Here is a 26,344-nt window from a genome sequence, read left to right as displayed (position 1 = left end):
AGAGCTGGACTGGAAGAGGAGCAACCGGGACTATAACCTGCGCCCATATGGGATGTCGGCGCCGCAGGTAGAGGGTTAACCAAGCGAGCCACCGCGCCAGCCCCAAGGTATGACTTTACCACCACTTACTGGCCTGGCTGTGTGGCTTCGGGGAAATCCACGAACGTGTATCCGCGTGTTAAAGGGAAATAAGACCTCGCACACAGGATTAGGAAGTAACCAAGGTGATAAATTACGGCACTGTAAACGGTGCCTGCACCCTAACCACCACCACTGTGTACACTGAGGTGGGTCAGTAACAGTCAATGATATGAAAGTGGAATGGAATGTCCTTGAATCGACAAGCTCATTTTGGAGAAAGCTTTAGACCACACACACACACACACACACACACACACACCCCTATCATTTGTCAGCTTGGAGTCTGGAATTCCAAGCAAAATAAAGATTGGTCGGGGCGCCGGATTCTGTCCCGGTTGCCCCTCTTCCAGTCCAGCTCTCTGCTATGGCCAGGGAGTGCAGTGGAGGATGGCCCAAGTGCTTGGGCCCTGCACCCACACGGGAGACCAGGAGAAGCACCTGGCTCCTGGCTTCGGATCGGGGCAGCGGCCATTGGAGGATGAACCAACGGAAAAAGGAAGACCTTTCTCTCTAACTCTGCCTGTAAAAAAAAAAAAAAAAAAAAAAAAAGATTGGTGGAACTCTGCCTCACACCGATCCCTACATATTCTGAAAATCCGCCTCATGCCACTCCACACAGCATGGAACCCCCACGTGGATTCCACGCCCTGTTGCTTTCCGGTCCGGCGCCTCTCGATGACGTCGAAGCGCGCGCCGACGGGGGCGGAGCTGAGACCGCGCCTGCGCTCTGCCCCAGCGGCGGTCTGGAGGAACCCGCAGTGTGCCGGCCGCCGTGTGAGCCGTGGGCCCCCGTGCTATTGCGAGGTCTTTAACCTGAGACGTCCCTGCGCTGAAGACCATGAACCGCAGCCGCCAGGTGACGTGCGTGGCCTGGGTCCGCTGCGGCGTGGCCAAAGAGACGCCGGACAAGGTGAGGCCCGACGGCTCGGAGACATCCCTGCCAGCTGAGCCCCGCCCGGGGAACCTCGACCCGGAGCTTCGGCCCTGGCCCGCTTCGGTGAGGCCGGCTTAGGCCTGATGGGCCCGCCGCCCCGAGCCCCTGCCCCGACGTCCGCGGGCGCTGCTTGTCAGAGCAGCGGCGCGGTTTTAGGCGGGAGTGGGAGGGGAGCGCAGGTGTGGCGGCCCCGCCTCCCCCAGCCTCCTCGCTCGGCGCCCGGAGGAGCGGGGCTGGGAGCGGTGGTGGTGGCGGCCGCGAGGTCGGGAGTCGAATTAGGCCTTTCCAGCAGTAATCCCTGGAGACGAGGTGAGCGGTACAGGCGCCGCACCGCGGAGGAGCCCCCGGGAGTGGAGGACTGAGCCTGTCGCAGAGGGCAGGGGGCCTCGGGCATTTATCCGCGGATTCCAGGTGCTGGCTGCGGGCCAGGCGTTGGCCAGGGCCCCCGGGGTGGGCGAGAACGAGGCAGAGCGGTCCGGCTTTATGGGGTTGACCTGTGTGTGTGTTGGGGGGGGGGGGGGGTTGTCCTAGGGGACAGGTGCGGGGAAGGAAGTGACTGGGCCAGCCAGCCAGGCGGGCTGGGGAAGGTGTGGGAGTGGGGGCGCTGTGCGGGCGCAGGTCGGGGGATGAGGGGTCGACGCAGGCTGCCAAGGGGTAAATCCACCCCCCACCCGGCCCCCAGGCTGTTTCGCTCATCGTTTCTCCAGCGCTCCATGCTTAGCGAAGAGGGACAGAAAACTAGCCCGTTAGCCATTGTTGAAGGAGGAACGTTATTGAAGAGGGAGAAGGCTGTGGCGCAGCAGCTTAAGCTGGCTGCCCGACCCTTGGAGTCCGTGGCGCTCCTCTTCCCACCCAGCTTCCTGCTAACACGCTTGGGAGAGCTTGGGCCCTGCACCCACATGGGCGAGCCAGACAGTTCCAGGCCCCTGGCTTCGCCCTGGCCCAGCTCTTGGTGTTGCAGTCATTTGGGGAGTGAACCAGATGGAGAATCCATCTGTGTGTGTGTGTCTCTCACCCTCACCTTACCTTTCAAGTAAATAAAGCTTTAAAAAAAATAGAGAACTATAAATAAAAGTGGATAAACTTTTCAAAGCCTGTAGCAAACCACAAAGGGACACACACCTTTGAAAACGGGGAGAGTGATTCCAGGGGAGTCTGCACATGGAAAACACCTGGGAAGCTTAAAAAAAAAAAAAAAAAAAAAAACGATGGCTGTGCCCCAGCAAAGCTATTGTGATTTACTTGGCCGAGGGTAGCCTGAAGTTGTTAAGAGCTGCCCAGGTGGTTGTCATGTTCAGACCAGTTTGGAAACCATTGTTGGACAAGGGGTTCCGTTTATTCTGTGAAATCCGTAGGAAGGAAAACTTAGAAGTTAGACAAAGTCTCTTTTACTGAAAGTTGAGGACTAGTAATTTATCCCACGGCGGGATGTCTTTCTCAAGAGGATTTCTGTATAACCAGGGGCATTGCGTCCGCAGACCCAGCACTGAACTGTGTGCTCAGCTGTCGAGTGACAAATCCGTTTCTGTCTTCATGCAATTGACAGCGTAGTGCTGGTGTTTTAAAGGTGCTGAAGGGAGTGTTTTTGAAGTAAGGAGAGTCATTTCAGTATTGAATTATATTAAGACAAAACGTGTTCACGTGGGGAGTCTTACAGGCTGTTCGAAAAATGGAAATGGAGTATAAGTTTGGAATAAGCATCTCAGAGGTGATCATTTCAGTGAGCTTTGCAGAGAGGTGAGCCTGCTGAGTGCATGTGAGGCAGTGAGAACAGGGAAGAGAACGGGACAGTGCAGGGATGGCTACGGGGAAGGGAGGGAGGGGTGCCAGGGGCCGTCAGGGATAGTTGGGAGAAGACCAGATGAGCTGATTACAAGTCAGCCTTTGTTAAGATGTAGAGAGTACAGTGAGCTTGGTTTTTATTTTTTATTTTATTTTATTTTTTTTAAGGTTTTTTGTTTTTTGTTTTTGTTTTTTTTTTTTTTTTTTGACAGGCAGAGTGGATAGTGAGAGAGAGAGACAGAGAGAAAGGTCTTCCTTTTTGCCGTTGGTTTACCCTCCAATGGCCGCTGCAGCCGGCTCATTGCGCTGATCCGAAGCCAGGAGCCAGGTGCTTCTCCTGGTCTCCCATGCGGGTGCAGGGCCCAAGCACTTGGGCCATCCTCCACTGCCTTCCCGGGCCATAGCAGAGAGCTGGCCTGGAAGGGGGCAACCAGGACTAGAACCCGGTGTGCCGGCGCCGCAAGGTGGAGGATTAGCCTGTTAAGCCACGGCGCCAGCTGAGCTTGATTTTTAAACAGGTGTGAAGGAATCTTAGTTTTCAGATGTGTAGAACTCCATTGATGTTAAATTTAAAAAGTCTGAATTCATGTTTGCTTCTTGTCTCTTTTTTGAACTTTTTATTTTATTCAGAAGGTAGAGACAGAAACAGATCTTCCATCTGGTTCCCTCTTTCCCTTAAGGATGGATGGATGGATGGATGGATGGATGGATGGATTTGAAAAGCAAAGTGACAGAATTGATCTTCATCTGCAGGTTCACTCCCTGATTACCTTTAGCAGTCAAGGCGAGGCCAGGCTAAAGCCAGGGTCCGGGATTCCCACCTGAGTGGCAGAAACCTAGTATTTGGGCCATCGTCTGCTGTCTCCTGGGCGCAATGGGGAGCTGGATTGGAAGTGCCCCAGATGGCTTAACCTGATGACCCACAGCACCCAGCCCCATCTGCTATGTGACTCCCCGATGCCCACCGCAGCTGGGTGGGGCCAGGAGCCTGGATGACAGGCACCCCAAGTACTTGAGCCGTCACCTTCCGCCTCCCAGGGTGTGCAGTAGCAGGAAGCCAGGATTAGAAGAGGAGCCAGGATCAACCCCAGGCACTGTGACCTGGGACGTGGGTGACTTCAAACCATACCAGACTCCTGGCCTTGCTTCTGAGTGGGCTCTCTGTAGTTATATTGTACATTTGTTGTAAAGTTTTTTTTTAAAAGACTTTTGATGACTTCCTCAAATACGTTGTGATGCAGTGTTTGTTCTCTTACAGGTAGAGCTGAGTAAAGAAGAAGTGAAACGTCTCATTGCTGAAGCGAAGGAAAAGTTACAGTGAGTACAGGACTGTTGCAGTCCGCAGCAGAGTCCGGCTGAAGGGTGTCTCCGTCTGATGCCCGAGTGCGCCTGTTCGCGGAAGGGGCCACCTGGGCCATCTCTCTCTTCCTTCTTGGTATCATTTTCCTAGAGAAGAAGGTGCCAGCGAGGAAGAGGAGGCAGGCAGCCCTCCAGACGATGGCGTGCAGAGTGCACGCACGCAGGCGCGCCCAAGGGAGCCGCTGGAGGATGGTGACCCAGAGGACGACAGGGCGCTGGACGACGACGAGCTGGCCGAGTACGACTTGGATAACTATGACGAGGATGACCCAGGTTAGAGCTCGGTGCATTGGATCGAGCCCGTGGTGCCCCCAAAGCCTTCCTCGGAGATTTTGTAGTCCCTCGTGTCAGTCTAAGAATCGGTTCCTGTTTCCTAAGTGAGTTTAGAAGATAAGCTCTAACCCGCTTATCTGAAAAAACAAATAGGATCATATAATGATGTGTCATTCACCTGAGCCTGTTGGGACACCGTTAAACTTGTGTCTAAACGCCCTTGCCTCAGCTGCATCCACATTTCTCAGAGTATGTGCGTTTTGAGACATTAGCAAGAGAAGCACAGGTGGGAAGAGAAGGAGGCGACTGAGCGGGAGGCTCACTGTAAGTTCATGTGCAAGCCTTGTGGAAATGATGTGGGTGAGAAACATGAGCCGAGTGCATTGCTTGTTTGAGGCAGGACGGTAAAGTCAGTCAGCCCTCCTCGTCCTTAACTCCTCGCCGGTGGCTCCAGGCAGCTGTGGGTCACAGATGTGCTTAGGCCTAACGCGGCTGCACCGCTCCTAAAGGTATATAGACTTTTTTCTTGTCCTTATTCCTAAATAATAAATACAACAACGATTTACATTAGGTGTTGTAAGTGATCTAGAGGTGAGGTGAGATACGCAGGAAGATGTGCACAGATGATATGCAGATGCCAAGCCATTTTATACGCTCGTAAAGCTCACCAGCAGTCTGCATATACAGTGGTGATCTCATAAGATTACATTGCCGGGACCGCATCGTGGTGGTGCAGTGGGTGATCCACGCTCCTGGCTTCAGCCTGGCCCAGCCCTGCCTCTTGCAGCCATTTGATCAGTGAACCAGTGATAGAAGATCTTTCTCTTTCTATAACTCTGCCTTTCAAGTAAATAAATCTGTAAAAAAAAGACGGTATTGCGCAGCACCATCATGTCCATTTCAGTGTGTGTAATTACACTCTGATGTTCACACAGTGACAGAACCTCCTAACAGTGTATTTCTCAGAGAGGAACCCTGTCGTTAAGTGACTTGTGACGGGAGCTTGAGCACCCTCGGATTCTGGTGTCCAGCAGGGGTCCTGGAACCAGTCCCCATGGATACCAGGCAGTGACTGTAGCTAGACGAGCTTACCTCGTGGTCCTCCGGTGTACATGACTGCAGGCCGCGCTCACCCAGATGGAGGATTTAGGAAGTAGCCTTTTACCTTTGGCACACTGAGCAGGTTAAGTAAGTTAGTGGTTTAACTTAAAAATCCCAGTTAGTTTGTGTCAGTGGAGCCTGGTAGGACTCTGACAGCTAGAATCAACAATTCTCAAGTTATACAATTAGAAAAACAGATGATCTAACACTTAAAAAATTAGCTCTTGCGGTGGTGTCGTGGACAGCAGGTTAAGCCACTGTGACACTAGCATCCCATGTTGGAACACCAGGCTGCTGCTCTGCTTCTGACCCTGCTCCCTGCTAATGGGCCTGGGAGAACAGCAGAAAATTGCCTGACTACTTGGGTCCTTGCCACACACAACCGATACTTGGATGGAGTTCCTGGCTTTGGCCTTTCCTAGCCCTGGCTGTTATAGCCATTTGGGGAGTGAACCAGCAGATGGAAAATCTTTCTCTTGCTCTTTTTTTTTTTTTCTCTCTTTGAAACTGCCTTTTGAATAAATCTTAAAAAAAGAAAAAAAATTAACTCTTGGGGCCAGAGCTGTGGCTTAAAGGGTTAAGCTGCCGCCTGCAATGCCAGCATCCCATAAGGACGCTGGTTCCCGTCCCAGCTGCTCCACTTCTGATGCAGTTCCCTGCTAACATCATAAAGGGAAAAGCAGTGGAAGATGGCCCAAGGCTTGGGCCCCTGCTACCCACATGGGAGACCTGGAAGAAGCTCCTGGTTCATGGCTTGGCTTGGCGCAGCACTGGCCATTGTGGCCATCTGGGAAGTGAACCAGTGGGTGGAAGCGCGCTCTCTCGCTCTCTCGCTCTCTCTCTCTGTAGCTCTTTGAAATAAATAAATACATCTTTTAAAAAAGATTAATTCCTAATACAAATGTTCTCAAAATCAAAGTAAATTCACAGCCATTGCATTATGTGTGGGAAGGAGATGTTGAAGGATTTCTAGTTAACAAATGGTGGTAAATAAAATTGTGCTGCCCATGATGGAATGGAGAATATATAAAATACCAAAGAAAATCTATACCAGTATACTACTAACATGTGATCCTTTATTTTGACGTGTTGAAGCTTTCTGCGGTCTGATCTGTCTCCTCGTGAGGGATCCTCTCCCAGTGGGTGGAGGGCACAGCCCTGTGGGCACAGCCGCCTTCCGAGCGCGCCGTAGAAACAACTAAGGACGTTCTGTTTCTTCTCCTAAGCGCCTGGATTTGCACAAGAATTCAGTGGCCTGATTCTGAAGCTACCAGCTTTATTAAATATCTGGCCTGGTGCTAGACTTTCTGGAGATGACAAAATAACATTTAAAATAGTACATAAAATAGTTGTAAGCAGGCACAAAAAATGCCCTTTCTGTCAGAGGTTCATATCGAAGTGTTGAGTAAAATAATGTGCTCAGACTTCTTTATAAAACCCCAAAGATGGCGGGAAAGGAGGTTAGACAAAAATATTAAGAAAATGTTGCCAAGCCTTGGTGATTGAGGCTTTGTTGTACCCTCTCTCCTTTGTTTATGTTTGAAAATTTCCCTAATGAAGCCTTTTTAAAAGCAAGGCCTGTGTGGGTTGTGGGGAGCGCTGCGGGGGGTCCGAAGCCCATGCAGTTGCTGGAGCGTTTGAAGACGGTTGTGGAGACCTGGGCTGTGTTGGGCACTGGAGAATCAGTAAATAAGGGGCAGGTAAGGAGAAATGAGGGAGTCTGCGCTAGGGGAGATGCAGTTGAGGGAAGGAGTTAGCATGAAAATGTGCAGACATGGCCTGGATGCCTCAAATGGGTTGTGTCTGACTCTCTTCCTGGAAGAGTAGGAAACTGAAATTGGGCCAGAGGCAGCGAGGGCCTGCACTGAGGAGGAAACAGGAGAGAGCGTGCAGAGGCGTCCGCAGCTGGTGAGAGGTGATGCTGAGATTGGGACACCCTGCCTCTCCCAAGCCTCCTTTCTTTCCCATGTGCCTCAGTAGACACAGGCTGCAGAGGGGGCTCTTCCCGTGACCCTCAGAGCTGTGTTCGGGCCGGGGTGCTGGGAACAGCCCAGCCTGCAGAGAGGCGTCTACATCAGCTCTTCCTGCTGCGTGGGAGTTCCCGTCTCCCGTGCCTGTCGGATACGCAGGACCCACGCGTCCTGCTTCCTTACCTGTTTTCCTGAACAGCTCAGTGTGCCTTTCGTGTTGTGTGAACTCTGGGTCTATTCTGTGTTACCCTTGTGCAGGTACCATAAAAGAAAAATTCCATTTTTAGGAAAAAGCGTACAGTATTCCTTCTTTCCGGTCCATAAGGCACATCAGCAGTTCTGAGAATACGTACAGGAGAGCAGCCAGCTTAACTGAAATCCATTGTCTCGGTGTGCTTTCTTCAGCCGCCCTCTACTCCGCGTCGGTTCCGTGTTTCAGGGCTGTCTTACTTCCGTGTCCTCAAGGTTCCCCGCTAGCACGTTGAGTGCAAGGAGCCAGGAGCAGGCTCTGAGCAGAGTTCGGCTGTTCTCTGAAAGGCTTACTTCGTTCCCTGGAGGATTGTGAGTTCCGAGACTATGAGAAATGAGCCCCAAAGTCGAACATGAACGGCGTCTAAATTCCCGCTCACTGTGTGTGTGTCCTCTGACCGCTGCGGGTGTCCCAGGATCAGTTATAAAGTAGACGGTCGGAGTCCAGAGATGATGTCTTAGAAAAAATGTTCTTGTCAGGGTGCCCATTTCACTCGTGTCACTTTACAATTCTTATTACAGATGCTGAGACGCTTGGGGAGTCGCTGTTGGGGCTGACAGTGTACGGGAGTAATGACCAAGACCCGTATGTGACTCTGAAAGATACCGTAAATACTTACATCCTTTTTCTAATTCTATTTTTAAGTGTTTGAAAAGCTTACAGGGTATCTGCCTCAAGCCAATGACTGTTTTTCTCTCCACCTAGGAACAATATGAACGTGAAGATTTCTTGATTAAACCCACTGACAATCTCATCGTTTGTGGTCGAGCTGAACAGGAGCAGTGCAATTTAGAGGTGCATGGTGAGTGAGAGGAATCCCTCATGAAAAGCTTTTCTGAGTGACAGTGAAGTGCCGATAGTAGCAGGTAGGGATCTATGTGCTGTATCCTGCTGTGCCGCACTGAAGTTGGCTACGTGGTCTGCACAGCCTGCCAGTTTTCTGGGTGGTGTTCTCAGCACGTGCAGCCTGACATTTCACTTTGGAATCTGACTTTTTTTTTTTTTTTTTTGACAGGCAGAGTGGACAGAGAGAGACATAGAGAAAGGTCTTCCTTTTGCCGTTGGTTCACCCTCCAGTGGCCGCCGCGGCCGGCGCGCTGCAGCCCACGCACCGCGCTGATCCGATGGCAGGAGCCAGGCGCTTATCCTGGTCTCGCATGGGGTGCAGGGCCCAAGCACTTGGGCCATCCTCCACTGCCTTCCCGGGCCATAGCAGAGAGCTGGCCTGGAAGAGGGGCAACCAGGACAGAATCCGGCGCCCCGACCAGGACTAGAACCCGGTGTGCCAGTGCCGCTAGGCAGAGGATTAGCCTATTGAGCCACGGCGCCAGCTGGAATCTGACATTTTTATGGAAATAGGTCCCTGGAAAATTTTAATGGAGGTTTTTTATGTTTATTTATTTTAAGATTTATTTTGTATTTATTTGAAAGACAGTTATAGAGAGAGGTAGAGACACAGAGAGAGAGGCCTTCCATCTGTTGGTTCAACCCCAAGTGGCTGGAGCTGGTCTCGGCCAAAGCCAGGAGCATGGGACTCCATCCTGGTGTTCCACATCGGTACAGGGACCTGCTTTCCCAGGTGCATTAGCAGGGAGCTGGATTGGAAGTGGAGCAGCCAAAAAACACTGGCCCTTAGTTTTCTTTTTAAGACCTATTCTGGTATTTGAAAATTGAAATTCAATTTTTTTGTTATTTTTACACATTCTGAGAATTTTTTATTATTTTTCCTTTGAACTCAGGATCAGAGAGATGTTGGGAAAGAAGTTCAGTAAAACAATTGTACTTTAATACTGGCCTGCCGCCTTCGGTCTTGATAGGTGTACTTTATTATTTGGGCTTTGGGGAATCTCCAGATTGCTCCAGTGTATCAGTGTTCAAGAATAGTCCCCAGGTTGTACGCTGAAGCTGGTCAGAGCGTAGTACTGACGTGGCCAACAGAAGATGCCTCAGCAGGTCGTCGCCAGCTGTACGGTGGTTTTTCTCAGGACCACCTTCCCCGTGAGCATGCACTCTTGTAGAATGGTGTGATAGGAAGTTACACAGAATCTGCTCAACGCAGGGTCTATCCCAGAAGCAGAGGGCTGAGAAATTTCAGAAAAGAACAGTGAACTTATTTTGTGATTTGTTCTTTCTTAATAAAAAGCATGACTATTTTATCAGTATTTCACTGTATTTAAAAAAAAAAATTATTGAGAGGCAGAGTTACAGAGAGAGGGAAAGACAGAGAGACGGATCTTCCATCTGCTGGTTCACTCCCCAAGTGACTGCAACAGCTGGAGCCAGGCAGATCCAAAGCCAGGAGCCAGGAGCTTCTTCTGGGTCTCCCATGTGGGTGCAGAAGTATTTAGAGTTGCGGATGCAAGCAGTGCTGCTTCTGTTTATTCTTTTTGGCTTATAATCAGCTGGCCCTTTAGAAAATAAAATAGAAATTGGTAAGTACTCCTGTGGACACTTGCTGAGTGCTTGTTTTCCATAATGAACTGGAAGCCCCTTCACCTGGCAAGCGTGCAGTGCACTCTGTCAGTATTCTCTTTGACGCCTGCCAGATGTTGAGAATATGTTAGATGTGTAGAATTTTTCCCTAGCAATGATGATCCCCTCTGAATGTCATGAAGTGTGTCGCACGAGAGTCTGTGCTTTTGTGTGTTGAGTGATTTCCAATGGCTCTTACTCTGTTGCAGTAAAATCTCTCTTCCCAATCTTTTTCAGTTTATAATCAGGAAGAAGACTCTTTTTACGTGCACCATGATATCCTGTTGTCTGCGTATCCTCTGAGTGTAGAGTGGCTGAATTTTGATCCGAGTCCAGATGATTCTACGGGTAATTGGAAAACTTAACGTTGCTCAAGGATCCTTAGTCCTCTGATTTTTCCTGGCTACATAAATGATGTGTTCATGTTATCTGTGTGCTCACAGAGTTGTTGCTGATTTGAAGTTAGTATTATTTTATGGTGTTACATAGTTCTTAACACTGTATCACTTTGCTGTTCGGGTCCATATGTTTCCACATTTGAGATTAGCCCAGGAGGTAGCTGCTCCACTGTGGGCTGAAGGCCAGGTCCTGAAAGCCTTGTGGGCTACAGAACTATAGAAACCCAGTATGGAATGGTATGCCGTGTCTCATGCTACCAGCTAGAGTTTGGTGGTATAACCCGTTCCAAAAACATCAGGTAAACTGAAACAAAGAAGCTTGTTTACAATCAGGTTAGTCCTCCGAGGCACATCTGCACAGTTAGTTGCCTCGGTCGCTATGTAATGATCACTGGTAAAGTTGACATCTTACATCTTAAAGTTTGTTCACATGCATGATGTAACCTGATCCTTATCCTCAGAACAGCCTGGGAAGGAGGAAGTGGGGGCACTGGGCCCGGAGTTGTAGCGTTTATGGTGGTTCAAGGACCCGCAGCACAGCAGTGGCACCGCCTGTGAGCCTTTAGACCTGCAGACAGGGCCCACCCAGAACTACCTGAAATGCACTCTGCGTGTTAACAGGCAGAATGAGTGTGTGTGTGTGTGTGTGTATGAAGCCCTGCTCTAAGCCCTTACTCAGTTAATACAAGTGGAATGGATGACAGTAAAGACATTTTTCTGCCTTCCTGGAATCGTGAGTGTGTGTCTTCCCCTATAGGAAATTACATTGCGGTGGGAAACATGACCCCTGTTATCGAAGTTTGGGACCTGGACATAGTGGACTCCTTAGAGCCAGTCTTCACACTTGGAAGTAAGCTTTCAAAAAAGAAGAAAAAGAAAGGGAAGAAGGTAAAAAAGTTGCAAGATATTTAAACCCTAATGCCAGGTGGAGATAAGTTCACTGGTGAAGGGTGGGGGCGGGGAAGAATAAGAGCGTTGACTTTTCCCGTCGCTCATGGTAGAACAGGCTGGGTAGTGATGAAGTTACTGTAATTGCTGCATTCAAAAAGCCAGTTCCAGGAAAACTTAGTTCTCTGCATAAAACCTTCATTGGTACGTTACTCTTCCTCACAGTACCCGACTCTCAGCATGTGACCCTCCCCCACACTGAGAGGAGCTGTTCACCCTAATATTCTGGTTTTGATCTTTGAAGAAAATTGCTATTTAGCCCTGACTATGTAGAATTCTAAATATGCATGTATTAATTTCCTGTAACTCTTAATGTTAGGGTTTGTTTAAGGGGTAACAGGCAGTATTGATAGTTGTAGAATTTAAAGCACCTAAATTGAGAACTATTATACTTTCATCACTATCCAGAATTTTTGTAATGGGCACCTAAAGTAACAGGAAACAGTTTCTTTAGTTCTTCAAGCAACTTAGGGTAAAATCAAAAACAGTAATCTTAAGATTTAAAGAATCTTGCAGACGACCAGTTTTCTGATGGAGGAACTGGAATACAAAAAGTAATTAAAATAATTATTGCAGAGTTCCCCAGCAGAAGGGCATACCGGTGCTGTCCTTGATCTGTCGTGGAATAAGCTCATCAGGTAAGAAACACTGGAGTGACTGGAAGACCAGCCACTGGGACTCGGCTTCTTGCCTGCACCTGCTCTCTGCTTCTTGGGTGGCGGGCTCCGTGTCCCTCGGACCTTCCTCTCCTGCAGTGCCTGCTGCCGGCTCAGCACAGCAGGTGCCTTCCTGTCTGGCGACAGGTACGCCGCCCGCCACCGCTGGAGACCAGTGCACTGCAGTGTCCACGGTGCAGGAGGGTTGTGATGCTTCCCAGGAAACATTGTCATCACTTCATTTGGTTTTCACATCTCATCCACATAGTCTTGGATCTTTTTTCTTTAAATCATGGTAAAATCTATCTAGCAAAACGTGTCACTTTAACCACTCTTCAGCGAAGGTTCAGTGGCTTTTGGTGCAGGATTGTTGGAACTCTCAGACACTCGTCGTCCTTCCCCTGCCCAGCTCCTGCAGCCACTGTTGGGCTTTCTGTCCCTGTGCCTCCTGTGAATGGAACCATTCCGCAGTTGTCCTTCGGTGACTGGCCTGTTTCACTTACTGCGGTGTCTTCGAGGTTCCCCATTTGGTGGTATGTGTCCGAGTTCCTGAGTCTGGGTGGTAGTCCACTGTGTGGAGCTGTCACGTTGTGTTCATCCGTCCGTCAGCAGACCCCTGGGTGGCTTCCACCTCGTGGCTGTTGTGAACGGGCGTGTACGAATGTGTGAAGAGTTCCTACCCAGTTCTTTGGGGTGGGTACCCAAAAGTGTTACTGGTGAATCTTAATTTTTTTTGAGGAGCCAGCATACTGTTTTCCATTCCCATTGGCCCTGCACACAAGGATTCCAATTTCTTCATACCCTCCCAACATGTTTCCTTCTGAGAGTTTTATTGTATTAGCTCTTCCTTTTAGCTCTGTAACCATTTTGAGCTTGTGTGTGTACACACGTGTGTGTGAGGTCCACCTTTATTCTTCAGCCTGAGGACTTTCAGTTGTTCTTGAATTGTTAAAATGACTTCTTTCTCCCACTAAACACTTGATTTTTTTGCCACCTTGTGAAAAATCATTAGCTGTAAATGTGCAGGTTTTATTCTGGACTCTGCATGTGTGACCTTATGCCAGGACCACATTGTGGTGGCTGTAGCTGTGCGGTATGTTTTGAAATCAGGAGCTTTCTGACTTTGCTATTCTTTTTCAAGACTGGTTTGCATGTCCAATGAATTTCAGAATGAACGTGTCATTTCTGTAAAATAGAAAACTTTAAAAGCTGCTTTTGGAAGGGATTGGCTGTATCTACAGATGAGTGTGTAGCCCAGTCTGTAGATGTGGTGTTTCTGTGCTGGTACTAAGTCTCCCGGCATGTGAACATGGGGTGGCTGTCCACTCCTGTAGGTATGCTTTAATAGCTACATCTTTTCTAGTGTTCAGTATATTCGTCTTGCATTTCTTTTGTTAAATTTATTCATAAGTATTCTTTTTGATGCTATTGTAAATGGAATCCCTTTCTTATACTTAATGCTCTTAATTCTTAAAAGATTACTTAATTTTGTTCTTGTCTTTTTCAGAAACGTGCTGGCAAGTGCCTCAGCTGACAACACGGTGATTCTGTGGGATATGTCTGTAGGAAAACCAGCAGCTAGCCTGGCCGTGCACACAGACAAGGTGTGTGATTTTTTAGATTTTGTTTTTTTTTTTTTTTTTTTTTTACAGGCAGAGTGGATAGTGAGAGAGAGAGAGAGAGAGAGACAGAGAGAAAGGTCTTCCTTTTTTTTGTTAGTTCACCCCGCAATGGCCGCTGTGGCCAGCACGCCGCAGCCGGCACACCGCGCTGATCCGGAGCCAAGAGCCAGGTGCCTCTCCTGGTCTCCCATGCAGGTGCAGGGCCCAAGCACTTGGGCCATCCTCCACTGTCTTCCCGGGCCACAGCAGAGAGCTGGACTGGAAGAGGAGCAACCGGGACAGAATCCGGCACCCTGACCGGGACTAGAACCCGGGGTGTCCGCACCGCAGGTGGAGGATTAGCCTATTGAGCTATGGCGCTGGCCATAGATTTTATATTTTTGAAAAGCAGAGACAGATCGTCAATCCGCTGGTATTCCCCTCAAATGCCCACAGCAGCCAAGGGCTGGGCCAGGTTGAAGCCAGCAGCCCCATAACTCAATCTGGGTCCTCCATGTGGGTGCTGGACACCCAAATATTTGAGCCATCACCTGCTGCACACCCCCGCCCCCAGGGTACAGATTAGGAAGCTAGGAGGAGTTGAACCAAGCTCTCTGTTATAGGATGCAGACATCTCAAGCAGTGTCTTAACTGCTACACCAAACACCCACCCTAAAGTGTGATTTATTAGATAAAAGAGATTCTAGGGAATCTGGAACAGAGTAATCCCAGGTATTTATGTATGGCTGTTTGTGGTTTACAGAGCACTTTTTCACATGTTGTCTCATTGGATCTTCGCAGTGCTCTGTTTTTTAAGAATTTTTTTTAAGATTTATTTGAAAGGCATGGTTGGTGGGGGAAGGGAGTAAGATCCTTCCATCCACTGATTAACTCTTCAAATGGCTGCAACGAACCCAGGAACTTCGTCCAGGTCTCCCACCTGAATACAGGGCCCTAAGCACTCAGGCCATCCCCCGCTGCCTTCCCAGGCACGTAAGCAAGGAGCTGGATCAGAAGTGGAACAGCTGGAAGTCAAACCAGCACCAATATGGGATGCTGGTGTTGATGGGGTGACATAACCTGCTGTGCCACAGCATCAGCCCCACAAGGATATTAAAGATTACAAGTGTAACAAATAGATTCATTACTGCAGACCCCCTCAGGAGTCAGATCTGCTCATGCACTCTGGTGGGCTTCTGCGCTTGTGGAATTTGGGCCACTCCCCCTTTTTTCTGAACAACTCTTAACATTTGAGGCACCAGAGCATATCCTCCAAACCCTGTTTGAGGAATGCTACATAAGTGCCAGCTTTTTCCTTTTTTTAATTAATTTATTATTATTATTTTTTATTTTTTGACAGGCAAAGTTAGACAGTGAGAGACATAGAGACAGAGAGAACGGTCTTCCTTCCGTTGGTTCACCCCCCACAAATGGCCACTAAGGCCGGCGCGCTGCGCCAATCCAAAGCCAGGAGCCAGGTGCTTCTCCTGGTCTCCCATGGGGTGCAGGGCCCAAGGACCTGGGCCATCCTCCACTGCACTCCCAGGTCACAGCAGAGAGCTGGACTAGAAGAGGAGCAACTGGGACAGAATCAGGCACCCCAACCGGGACTGGGACCCGCAGGCGGAGGATTAGCCTAGTGAGCTGCGGCACTAGCTTTAATTAATTTATTTATTTGAAATTAGAGAATTTTTTTGAATTAGAGAGCAGCAGAAACAGATCTTCCATTGCTGGTTCACTCCCCAAATGGCTGTAACAGCCAGGGCTGGGCCAGGCTGAAGCCCAGAGCCTGGAATTACATCCGGGTCTCTGACGTAGGTGACAGAGAGCCACGTATTTGGACCACCCTCTGCTGCTTTCCTAGGCACGTGAGTAGGGAGCTGAGCTGGGAGGTGAACTGGCACCCACTTGAGACACTGGTGTCAAAGGCAGCAGCTTAACCTTCTGCGCCTGAACGCCGGCCCTCACTCCAAGTGCCAGCTTTTCTTTGGGAGTGTGGGTTGCTTTGAGTAGGCAGGACATTTATGTTCATTTATGTTCCAAATTTCAAAGAGAAGAACTTAGAGAAACACTGCCAGTTAGTTCTTGCTACAAACCAGGTAATTTTACCCAGAGCGCGCATAGATCTCTTTTGCTCTTTCCTCGCTTTAGGTCCAGACTCTGCAGTTTCATCCGTTCGAAGCACAGACGCTGATATCTGGATCGTATGATAAGTAAGCTATTACTACCACTCTGCTTTTATCCTTCTGAATCTATTCAAAAAGCATCACTTGGTGCTGAGATAGGATAGGAGTGTTACTATTGTGTCTGCATTTTGAACTTGACAGCACTACTTTTTCCTTTTCCACTGTGTCCTTTCAGTCTGCAAGGGCATGTCACTCTGTGTTGCTAACATAACTGTAGGAACTGGCAGTTTGACTGTTAGAGGATGTGTTAGCTTTTGGTGTGAAACCACCCCAAGATTCAGTGGCTTAAACCAATAAACATTTATTCTAATAAACATTTATACATCTCTGAGGTTGGTAATCTGGCCTGGACTCAACTGGCAGCCATGTTCCTTGTGGCTTTTTTAGGCTGGGCCCAGGGGACCTCACTCTTCTGCCACCAGCAGGCTGGCTGATGCTCATTCTCACAGCAAAGCTGGAAGCACAACAGAGCTGCCGAGGGCCCTGGAGGCTTAGGCGAAGATCAGTACACTCTGCCTTGTTCTCTTGACCAACAAGGGGTCCGTAGGGTGGCAAAATGTACTCTGCCTTTATGGGAAAAAATCCATGTCACGTGACAAAGGACATGGATACAGGGCGGTGAAGGATTGGGACTGCCACAGTCTTCTCGTTCAAGCAGCATTACCAAAGTGTCCCTTGGTCTCCCACTTGTTGAGCAGAAGGGTGGCTCAGACTTGAGGTGTCTGGCTCTGCTCTTCCAGGGAAGGGGAATTAGAAGCTGCCCTAGACTTTGGAAACAGGAGTCTTGTGGATGTAGGGCTGGAGCTGGAAAAGGACAAAGCTCCTTCACAGGGAGCCGCCAGTGCCTTCACGGACAGAACCAGAATCCGCCAGTGAGTGAAACTCAACCCATTGTATTCTACATTGTTGTAGAACCTTTTTTTTTTTTTTTTAACAATTTAATTTATTTGAGAAGTAGAATTACAGAGAGAGACAGAGAGAGAGGTCTTCCATCTGCTGGTTCACTCCCCAATGGCCGCAACGGCCAGAGCTGAGCCAACCAGGAGCCAGCAGCTTCTTCCAGGTCTCTCACATGGGTACAAGGTCCCAAGGACTAGGACCGTCCTCTGCTGCTTTCCCAGGCCATAGCAGAGAGCAGGATCGGAAAGGGAGCAGCCGGGACTTGAACCGGTGCCCATACGGGATGCCGGTGCTGCTGGCAGAGATAACCTGTGCCACAGAGTCAGCCCCTTGTTGTAGAACCTTATGGCAGGCTTCCAATAGTAGAATCTTGACGTTGCCATACTATTTTATTACCATTTCATTACACATAAAGAGACTTGAAGCCCGGACTCTTCAGAGCCTAACTTTGCCCGAATGTGTCCAGGTCGGTGGCTTTGTATGACTGCCGGAGTCCAGATGAGAGCAATCGGATGTGGCGCTTCAGCGGGCAGATTGAGAGAGTGACTTGGAATCACTTCTCACCTTGTCATTTTTTGGTAAGAGTGTGCATGTTATTGTTTGGCTTTTTCAGTTTACCAACAAGTTATTTTCTGTAATTCCATTGTGGAGAAATTCTGAAAAGCTTTTACTATAGTAATAGTCTGAGTTATTTGGGTACTAGTATTGAAAAAATGTTTTAGCAATCACACAGAAATACGTGAATATGTAAATGATTTGTAACCGCTGACCATATCAGAGTATGCCACATTTTATGGTTACTTAATGCTTTTGATCATTTTATTTATAGTGTATTTTGAAATATATAGTTTATTCTTTGCTTTTTTTAAGTGGCTTGAGTCAGTGAAAAAGTCTTCTGTTTAAATGCTCGTACGTAAATGGCGCTCTGGTCTGCAGAATATGAGCCTGTGTAATTAATAGACTGCCCAATGCCAATAGCAGGTGAAACCTTTCCGTAATCACCCTTATTGTCTGCACAGAGGCATTTTGCATGTGGTGTTATGTGTCAGTCCATGAAGAAGTGAACTACCACCTCTGATCAGGAAGGGAGGTCGAACACGATGCTGTCACGCATCCGTGTTTCCCAGTTTTCCTAGAGCAGCCAAGGACGGAGAGTTTTCTAAAAGCAGCTTCCTTAAAAGATTTACTAAAGGTCCTGAAGTGCTGATTCCAAGAGCACGTCCTCTGACCGCTGCACCCTCAGCACCAGAAGCCGGGGGACGGGTCCCAGTCACCTGCGGTGGAATGCCGGGGAGGCCAGTGGCAGGCTGTACTTTGGCTCTCCGCAGTCAGGGGTGAGGGGTGGCTCTGGTCTCAGGAGGGCACTGCCCTCTCCGTTCGTCTGTGCCGCCCAGCCATCAGGACTGCTGCGGCCGGCCTTTGTCGTCTTTGCTTGCCCTTCCTTGCCTGTTCCTTCTCGTCCCTCATCTTCCTGTTCTGCTCCTCCCATTCCCTGGGCTCCTGCCCAGCCCAGACCTAGGCTACCTGTCTTCACTGGGCCTCTGCTGTCCACTCAGGGCTGTTTTTCTTTTTAATTTTCTCTTAAAAAAATTATTTATATGTGCTACAGAATATAGTATACTGTTTCCCCACAGGTGTACAGTGTAAACTTGCCTACCAGCAATTCAACTTTCCCCGTCCTTACCTCTTAGGTTGGAGCCAGCAGCTCTTCCAGTTCTGTATTCAGTGCTGTGGGCCACTGGAGCTGACTCCTACCTCACTGTTTTGATACTGGTTCCCCAGCCCCCCTCTATCCTGTATCCCGTTTCTCCCTCTGTCCCGTATCTTCTCACTGTTCCCCGCTCTAGTAACCACTTTCTAAGTTCAGGTTGATTTTCTCCTTAACGTCTACATTTGGGAGAGAACATGCAGTAACGTGCAGCATTTGGTTTTCTGTGTCTGGCATATTTCACTTTATCTTCCAGTTCTGTCCACTCTGCTGTGTCAGGATTTCACTATTTTTTATGGCTGAATAATATTCCATTACAAGTATTTACCACATTTTAATCTCCTCATCCATCAGTGGACACCTCGGTGGATTCCACTTTATTGATTGCTGTGCATAGAGCTGCAGTGAAGGTACCTCGAGAGGTGATTTCATTTCCTTCAGATGTATACCCCGAAGTGAGCCAGCTGGGTCACACAGATCTATCAGATCTGGTTTTAGTGTTCTGAGGAACATCGTACTGTTCATAATCACTTTGTTAATTTGCATTCCCACCAACACTGTATAACCCTTCCCTTTTCTCCACATTCTCGCCAACATTTTCTGTGATTTTTGATAACAGCCATTTTTTTTAAAGATTTATTTATTTGAAAGAGTTGCAGAGAGATAGAGCGAGAGAGAGAGGTCTCCCATCTGCTGATTCATTCCCCAAATGACCACAACAGCCAGAGCTGAGCTGATCCGAAGCCAGGAGCTTCTTCCAGGTCTCCTGTGTGAATGCAGGAGCCCAAGCACTTGGGCCATCTTCTACTGCTTTCCCAGGCCACAGCAGAGAAGTAGATCAGAAGTGGGACAGCCGGGACTTGAACCCATGCTCGTATGGGATGCCGGCATTGCAGACTGGGGCTTTAACCCACTGCGCCACAACACCAACCCCCGATAACAGCCATTCTTACTGGAGATATCTCACTCCCACCTTGATCTGTATTTCCCTGATGGCTCATAATTGGGTTTTCCCCTCATATGTTTGTTGGCACTTTGTGTTTCTTTTGTAAAGTGCATGTTCATATGCTCCACCCATTTCTTAACTGGATTATTTTTTAATAAGTTTTTTGCATTCCTTATATATTTTAGATACTAATCCTTTGTCAGGTGAATACTTTGCAGGTATATTTTCCCTGTTCTGTCAGTTGATCATATGCTTTTACTGTGAAGAATCTTCTTAGTTTGATATAATCTCATTTGTCTAGTTTCTTTCGCTTTTGTTTTGAGGGTCCTAGCCAAAAAATTGTTGCTTATACCTGTGTTTGTGTTTCCCTTGTTTTCTTCTAGTAGCTTCATAGTATCAGGTCTTAGAACACTCCTTTTTTTTTTTTTTTTTTTTTTTTTGAAAGATTTTATTTATTTGAGAGGCAGGGTAAGAGACAGAGAAAAGTCCTCCATCTGCTGATTCACTCCCTAAATGGCTGTGATGGCCAGAACTGGGCCCATCCAAAGCCAGGTACTTCCTTCCGGTCTCCCATGCAGGTGCCAGAGGCCAAGCACTTGGGCCATCTTCTCCTGCTTTCCCAGGCCACAAGCAGAGAGCTGGATGGAAGCGTTGCAGCTGAGACATGAACCAGCACCCATTTGGGATGCCGGCACTGCAGGCAGAGGCTTAGCCCACTATGCCACAGGGCCAGCCACAGAACCCTCCATTTTGAGTTGACTTTTCTCTGAAGTCAGAGATGGGAGCTAGTGTCAGATTTCTGCCTGTGGATACCCAGTTTTCCCAGCACATTTATTGAAGAGGCCTCCTTTCTGCTGTGTTTTGGCACCTGCATCAGTTGGCTGTATGTGTGTGGATTCACATGGGAGAGCTCTACTCTGTTCCATTGGTCTGTGTGTCTGATTTTCTGCGAGTACTACGTTGTTGTGCTTAACAGAGAATGTCTTGGAATCGCATTTTGATGCCTCCAACCTTGTTCAAAACTATTCTGGTTCTTTTGTGCTTCCATATGAATTTTAGGATTGTTTTTTGTAGTTCTGTAAAGAATATAATTACTATTTTGATGGGGGGATTGTATTGAATCTATAAATCGTGTTGGGTAGTATGGATATTCTTTCTTGTGCTTGATCTAGCCTGTTAAGACTTTGAACTGTGTTTTGGGTTTTTTTGTTTGTTTTAACTTACTGAGTTCAATTCCAGGATTTCTGTGTGATGGTTTCCAGGATTTCCCCCTCCCTCTCTGGTGAATTCCTTGTTCATGCCATGCTTTGTTTTCCTGTTTTCATTCAGCTGTGTCTGTGTTCTCTTGTGTCTCTTCGGGCATCCTTGCACTGTGTTGAATTTTATGAGGCGTTGCATCTTCCCTCTGGACTGTCCCTGAAGCGCCGTCATGTTCCTCTAGGGCATCATAGTGCCTGCTTTGTCCTACTTGTGTCCCTCGTTGATACCTGACCTCTGGCAGATGAGGTATCGCTCTCATTTTCAGCAAGTAGCTTCCATTGTAAAAGGCTTTTTCCTGAAGACGTGGCTGTGGTGTTTGCTCGGTAGGCTGTGTAGATTCTGCTTCCGGGTGGATGCTGCAGTATAGTCTCCGTATTCGTCCTCCCACAGGAACTGATGGTAGCGGCAGTGGGGGCTTGGGGCATAGCTTCTGGGAGCAGTGTTCAGGGTGGGATCTGGTATTGCTAGCCCTTAGCCCACTGTGGCTGGGGTCCTGGAGGGACCCCTTGGGTTCCCATGTTGTCAGGGACATGGGCAGGGTCACTGTAGCACCATCCCCAGCTTTCTGTGTGATGTCTTAGCATCCTGGCCTTTCTTCCCCCAAGCAAACATCACTGGTTAGACTGCCAGGGTTGGGGGAGGAGTGAAATGAGCAGTAGTGTGGCCACCTGCTCTGGTGTGCTAGGTCACACTCGAGGCCACAGTCTGCCAAGACCAGTGCAGCAAGGCCCATCTCACTCTGGGTAGCCTGCTGCTGAGGTGGATTGGAGCCCAAGGTCACTGCAGCCAGTCACAGGTGATGCTGCTGGGGCCAAGAGTCCCCATCTGGGACTGGGGTGGTCCAGTGATGTGGGCTGAAGTACTTGTCCTTCCAGCATGCAGGTCTCCTTGGTTCCATGGCAGATCCAGAAGTTCTGTCTGCCAAGTGCGGCCTGGGAATAGAGGCCTTTGGGCTCTCTCTGGTGCTGGGTCCCCTGTTGCAGGCCTAACACTGAGCTTCAAGGCAGCCCTAAACTACCTTTCTGCCTCACTCACCAGTGGCTGGACACTTGCTCTGCTGAAGGTTGGGGGAGGGAGGATGGAGTGGTCCCTTGGCCACCTGGCTAAGGAGAGTCCGAAGTCCCAGTCTGCAGGTGTCGCCTGGGGAAAGGAGCCACGGGGCTGTAGCAGCCTGGTTTTGAGTTTCAGGTGTAAGGACAGCCTAACCCCCTCTGCCTCTCCCAAGCAGAGGGGAAGGTACCTTTCTCTACATGCGCTGCGTGAAGCTTGGGGAAGGGCGATGTGAGCAAGTGGCACCTTTTCTGCCTCCTTCCTTGCATCTTTTCTCACTGTTAGACTTAGTCCAGGCACTGTGGTATCTCTCCTGGCTTCTCGGCTCTCATGCTGGGAACCTGAAGAATGAGTGCACTACAGATTGGTTTCTCTGTGGGGAGATGGTCCCCGGCACATCTAGCGCATCTGCCTCTTGCCTCCACCTGTGGAAACCTGCTCCCTCCATGCTCCACTCCCGGGCCTGTCACCTCTGCCTTGTGGGTGTTACCCTCGGCTTTGTGCTTCCACACGGCTGGGTCCCGTCCCAGTCCGTTCACTACAGCTTCCTACGCCTATCTGCCTACGTAATGAACATATCAGAGGTGGTCCATGTGAGCCAACACATGGCTCTTCCAAAAGTAAATTCTTTCTGTCCGCGTTAATCCTGAGTCAGCTCCGCAGGTAAGTCACGTTTACGCTGCATGTTTGTCCACCGCTGAGTCTGTGGTCACGTGGCGTGGCTGTCCCCATCCTACCCCTGCAGGCCAGCACGGATGACGGCTTTGTGTATAATTTGGATGCACGTTCGGACAAGCCGGTTTTTACACTTAATGCACATAACGATGAAATCTCTGGTGAGTAAGAATAGTATTTCTTTGATTTCTATTAATTTGTGAGGAAGTAAATCTATTTCAAGGTGAGTCTCTGAATTAACATTGTCTTCCTTTTAGGGCTTGATCTCAGCAGTCAGATCAAGGGCTGTCTTGTGACTGCATCAGCAGACAAATACGTGAAGATCTGGGACATACTGGGAGACAGGCCGAGTCTCGTTCATTCCCGGGACATGAAAATGGTAAGACTTTCCCTGGGTCTCTTAGTTTTCTGTTTCTCACCTGTGTTGCTTGTCTTTCTCTGGGAATCTGTGTAGTAAAGAATGTGGGCAAGTTGGGAAGTTAATTGTGGTGGGAGTTTTAGGGACTTCAAACCATTCTGGGAGAAGAGAGGCTCAGAGGGTCAGTTTCTACTTCACATGAGTAACAGCTATTGAGAAAGGAGGGGGAGAGGGCTTCTCTAGGACACAGGTGAAGCGGCCATTGTCTCACCCTAGGAAATCCTGCTGCTTAGAAAAGAACCAGGAATTTTTCTGTATTGAACACCTGTTGTGTGCGAGGCACTAAGCTCGATAGGTTACAGACCACCACATAGCCGTTGAAAATCACGTACATGTGTATTAGTTGCTCAGGGGAAGGTAGCTTACGGAAAACATTGTTAAAATGTATGTATTTGAAAGGCAGAGTCACAGAAAGAGAGGGAGGGAGAGATCTTCCATCTGCTGGTTCACTCCCCAAATGGCTGTTACGGCCAGGCTGAAACCAGAGCTGGCTCAGAGATGGAGCAGCTGGGACTTGAACCAGTGCTCATATGGGATAGGGGCATTGCAGGTGGTAGCTTAACCCACTATGCCACAATACCAGCCCAGAAAACATGCTTATCTTCAAATCCAACAGACTGTCAAATTAAAAAAAAAAAATTGAAAAAAAAAAAAAATAGAGTTAGAGAGACAGAGGAAAGGTTTTCATTCCGTTGGTTCACCTCCCAAATGGCCGCTACGGCCAGAGCTATGCCAATTCGAAGCCAGGAGCTTCCTCCTGGTCTTCTATGCGGGTGTAGGGGCCCAAGCACTTGGGCCATCCTCCACTGCCTTCCTGGGCTACAGCAGAGAGCTGGACTGGAAGAGGAGCAGCCGAGACTAGAACCCAGCGCCCACATGGGATGCCGGCCCCCAACAGATTGTATTCTAAAATACAGTGGTTATTTCACTGAGTTACTAACATTTTTTCATGTTAATATTTTCCATCATACTTCAATATTATCATAAAATGAAAACATTATAGGTCTAAAAATGATTACTATTTGTGCCCTGCGGTAGCACTGTCAGAGTGAAGGTTTTGGAAATACACATTAGATTTTTGTGGCAATCTCTTTAAGACAGAATGGTGAGATACCTGAGTGGTCAGAGGATGCCCATGTCCTCATAGGGTGGCCATGGGGCTGAGCTTAAACAGCTTCATACCACACTAATATCCCGGTCCTGACCGTGGGCTTCAGGGGAATATCTGTGAGCTGGTTTCGGGGAGCTTTTCGGGTAGGTCCTTACCAGGAAGAGTGCTGTTCCAGAGTAATGAGCTCTCAGGAAAAATCGAAGTCACTGACTTTGTTTTCTCCGCAGGGAGTGCTCTTCTGTTCCTCCTGTTGCCCTGATCTGCCGTTTGTTTACGCCTTTGGAGGTCAGAAAGAAGGCCTTCGAGTCTGGGACATAAGCACAGTCTCTTCAGGTGAGAATCTTTCTGTGTTAGTCCTTCTAGGACTCAGCAGAATGTGTGGCTCACGTACATTACATGGGTGGCAAGACAGGGTCCCGTGTGGTTTGCAGTGTTCATGTACACAAAGCTTTGTCTTCACATTGTCCATGCCAGTAGAAGATCTGAAAACAGAGACGTTCTAAGAAGGCTGGAGGGACGTGTGGTGAGGGCTCAGAGAGGCGCTTGCCCCCCCAGTTACCCCGTGAGTGCACCTGCCCTGAGCGGTCTCTACACTGTATGCTCCTGACTCCGCCCTCCCAGCAGAGGGATCTGAGAGTTCTCTCCTACAGACAAAGACGGTGAGCTGGTCAGTGATAGGAGCAAAGATGAAAGAAAGAAAATAGAAGTAATCAAGAGTAGAATAAAAGAGTCATTGTTGTGAGAGATAGGATCTCCATTATCAAAGCAGCTGAGATGAATCTAGGAGAAGACAGTACAAAAAGCACCCTTGCAAGTGGGGATTCACTTCCAGGTTACTTTTCTTTTTATAAAGTGGCACTTAAGTGTTTATTTTTAGAATCAGCATAGAGACATCATTGCTCTTCTCCACATGTAGTCGCTTTATATCACGGACTGCTGATTTCCTGAGCACTTACTGTGTTTTAGTCAATGAAGCGTTTGGAAGACGGGAGCGGCTTGTTCTCGGCAGCGCGAGAAGTTCCCCTGGCAGCGGCCCTTTCGGAAGCAGGAGCTTGGATACGCCCATGGAGTCTTAACGAAGAGCACAGCGCTTCTCCGAAAGCCGGCCTCCAAGTGCTCGCCGTGCAGAGTGACCGAAACAGCTCAGCGCCTCCTGCCTGGGGTGCAGCCAGAGGGTAGACATGCCCCTTCAAAAGAGAATAAAAAGGTTTTTAAAGTAACTCCTTAAACATGCTTATTCTCACTGTTAAGAGGAGGAGACCCTGTAATCTTAAGATGGGTGAGCCTGGCCCTGGAAAGGGCATTTGGCTGAGAGTGAACACGGTTCTCGCCCCCCTGACTGTTCACAAAGTAATGCTCGTGAGCTACTGAGTTGATTAAAAACGGCCTGCCGTTCATTACTGACGTGGCCTTCAGGTTACCAAAGAGAAGAGGCAGGCTCTTCTCCAACACTGCATGCCTGTTCCCGTGCCTAGTGCTTGAGACTTAATGTGCAAAAGTAGTCCGTGCTTTCTACCTCACAGGGGACAAGTCTAATTACAGATTGTCTTTTTATTAAGTGTGAATTGTAGCAGGCACTACTTTTAGATCTCATTGAAGACACTCGACCCTAACTTGATGGGGTAGACGAGCTATCGGGCCCTAATCCATTGTGGGTATGTCCTGTGTGATTCCTGAGGGGGAGAGTGGGACCTTGATCATCTTAGTGCTAACAGCGTGGAAGGTCACACGTGTAGCTACTTAGGTTCACCAAAACCTCTTTTTCCAGAAAGGCCAGCTGACTGAAGTGTTGGTTCCTTTGACTTTGCTTTTGATTCTCAAAACAAGCCCTGGATCACTCATGGTTAATGGAAGCTAGAGGGAGACCTCTTATGTATTTAAACTTAGTTAACTCCATCTCACACTTGATGTTTTAAGAATCGCTCTACAAATGCATCTTTCCTGGCCTTTCAAGACTCAGTTATGTGTCAGAAGTAAAGAACTTGTACTGCTTTCTGTAGTCCTCTGGTTAAATGGTAAAGTGCGGTTGACACTTGACTTCCACCTCGAAAGGACTAGGCCTGATGAATGCTAAGTGCCGGGGCTAGGGGGTGGGGTCAGAGGCAAGAGAATATGCTTCTGAGTCCACTTGGCTGCTTAGAGTGGATCTGGACCCTGTGCTGGCCTGGGCATTGGGTACTGGGAGGACTCCGACCCAAGCCAGGA

At 48.7% G+C, this 26,344-nt stretch overlaps 1 protein-coding gene across 1 annotated transcript; it reads left to right on the top strand.

Moving 5' to 3' along the window:
• The first annotated feature begins 876 nt into the window (after positions 1–876).
• Positions 877–26,119, top strand: PWP1 (PWP1 homolog, endonuclein). The gene is made up of 15 exons (XM_062202963.1): positions 877–1,051; positions 4,116–4,174; positions 4,308–4,489; positions 8,332–8,417; positions 8,516–8,612; positions 10,520–10,630; positions 11,438–11,568; positions 12,205–12,266; positions 13,792–13,888; positions 16,037–16,098; positions 17,438–17,549; positions 22,681–22,771; positions 22,868–22,989; positions 24,367–24,472; positions 25,106–26,119. The coding sequence occupies exons 1-15, from the start codon at positions 980–982 to the stop codon at positions 25,213–25,215; spliced, it is 1,500 nt and encodes a 499-aa protein (XP_062058947.1). The 5' UTR covers positions 877–979; the 3' UTR covers positions 25,216–26,119.
• Positions 26,120–26,344: the final 225 nt, after the last annotated feature.

The sequence above is a fragment of the Lepus europaeus genome, chromosome 10, assembly GCF_033115175.1.
Source record: "Lepus europaeus isolate LE1 chromosome 10, mLepTim1.pri, whole genome shotgun sequence".
NCBI lineage: Eukaryota > Metazoa > Chordata > Mammalia > Lagomorpha > Leporidae > Lepus > Lepus europaeus.
The sequence above is the reverse complement of the archived record's forward strand: the minus strand, read 5'-3'. Positions and strand labels throughout refer to the sequence as shown.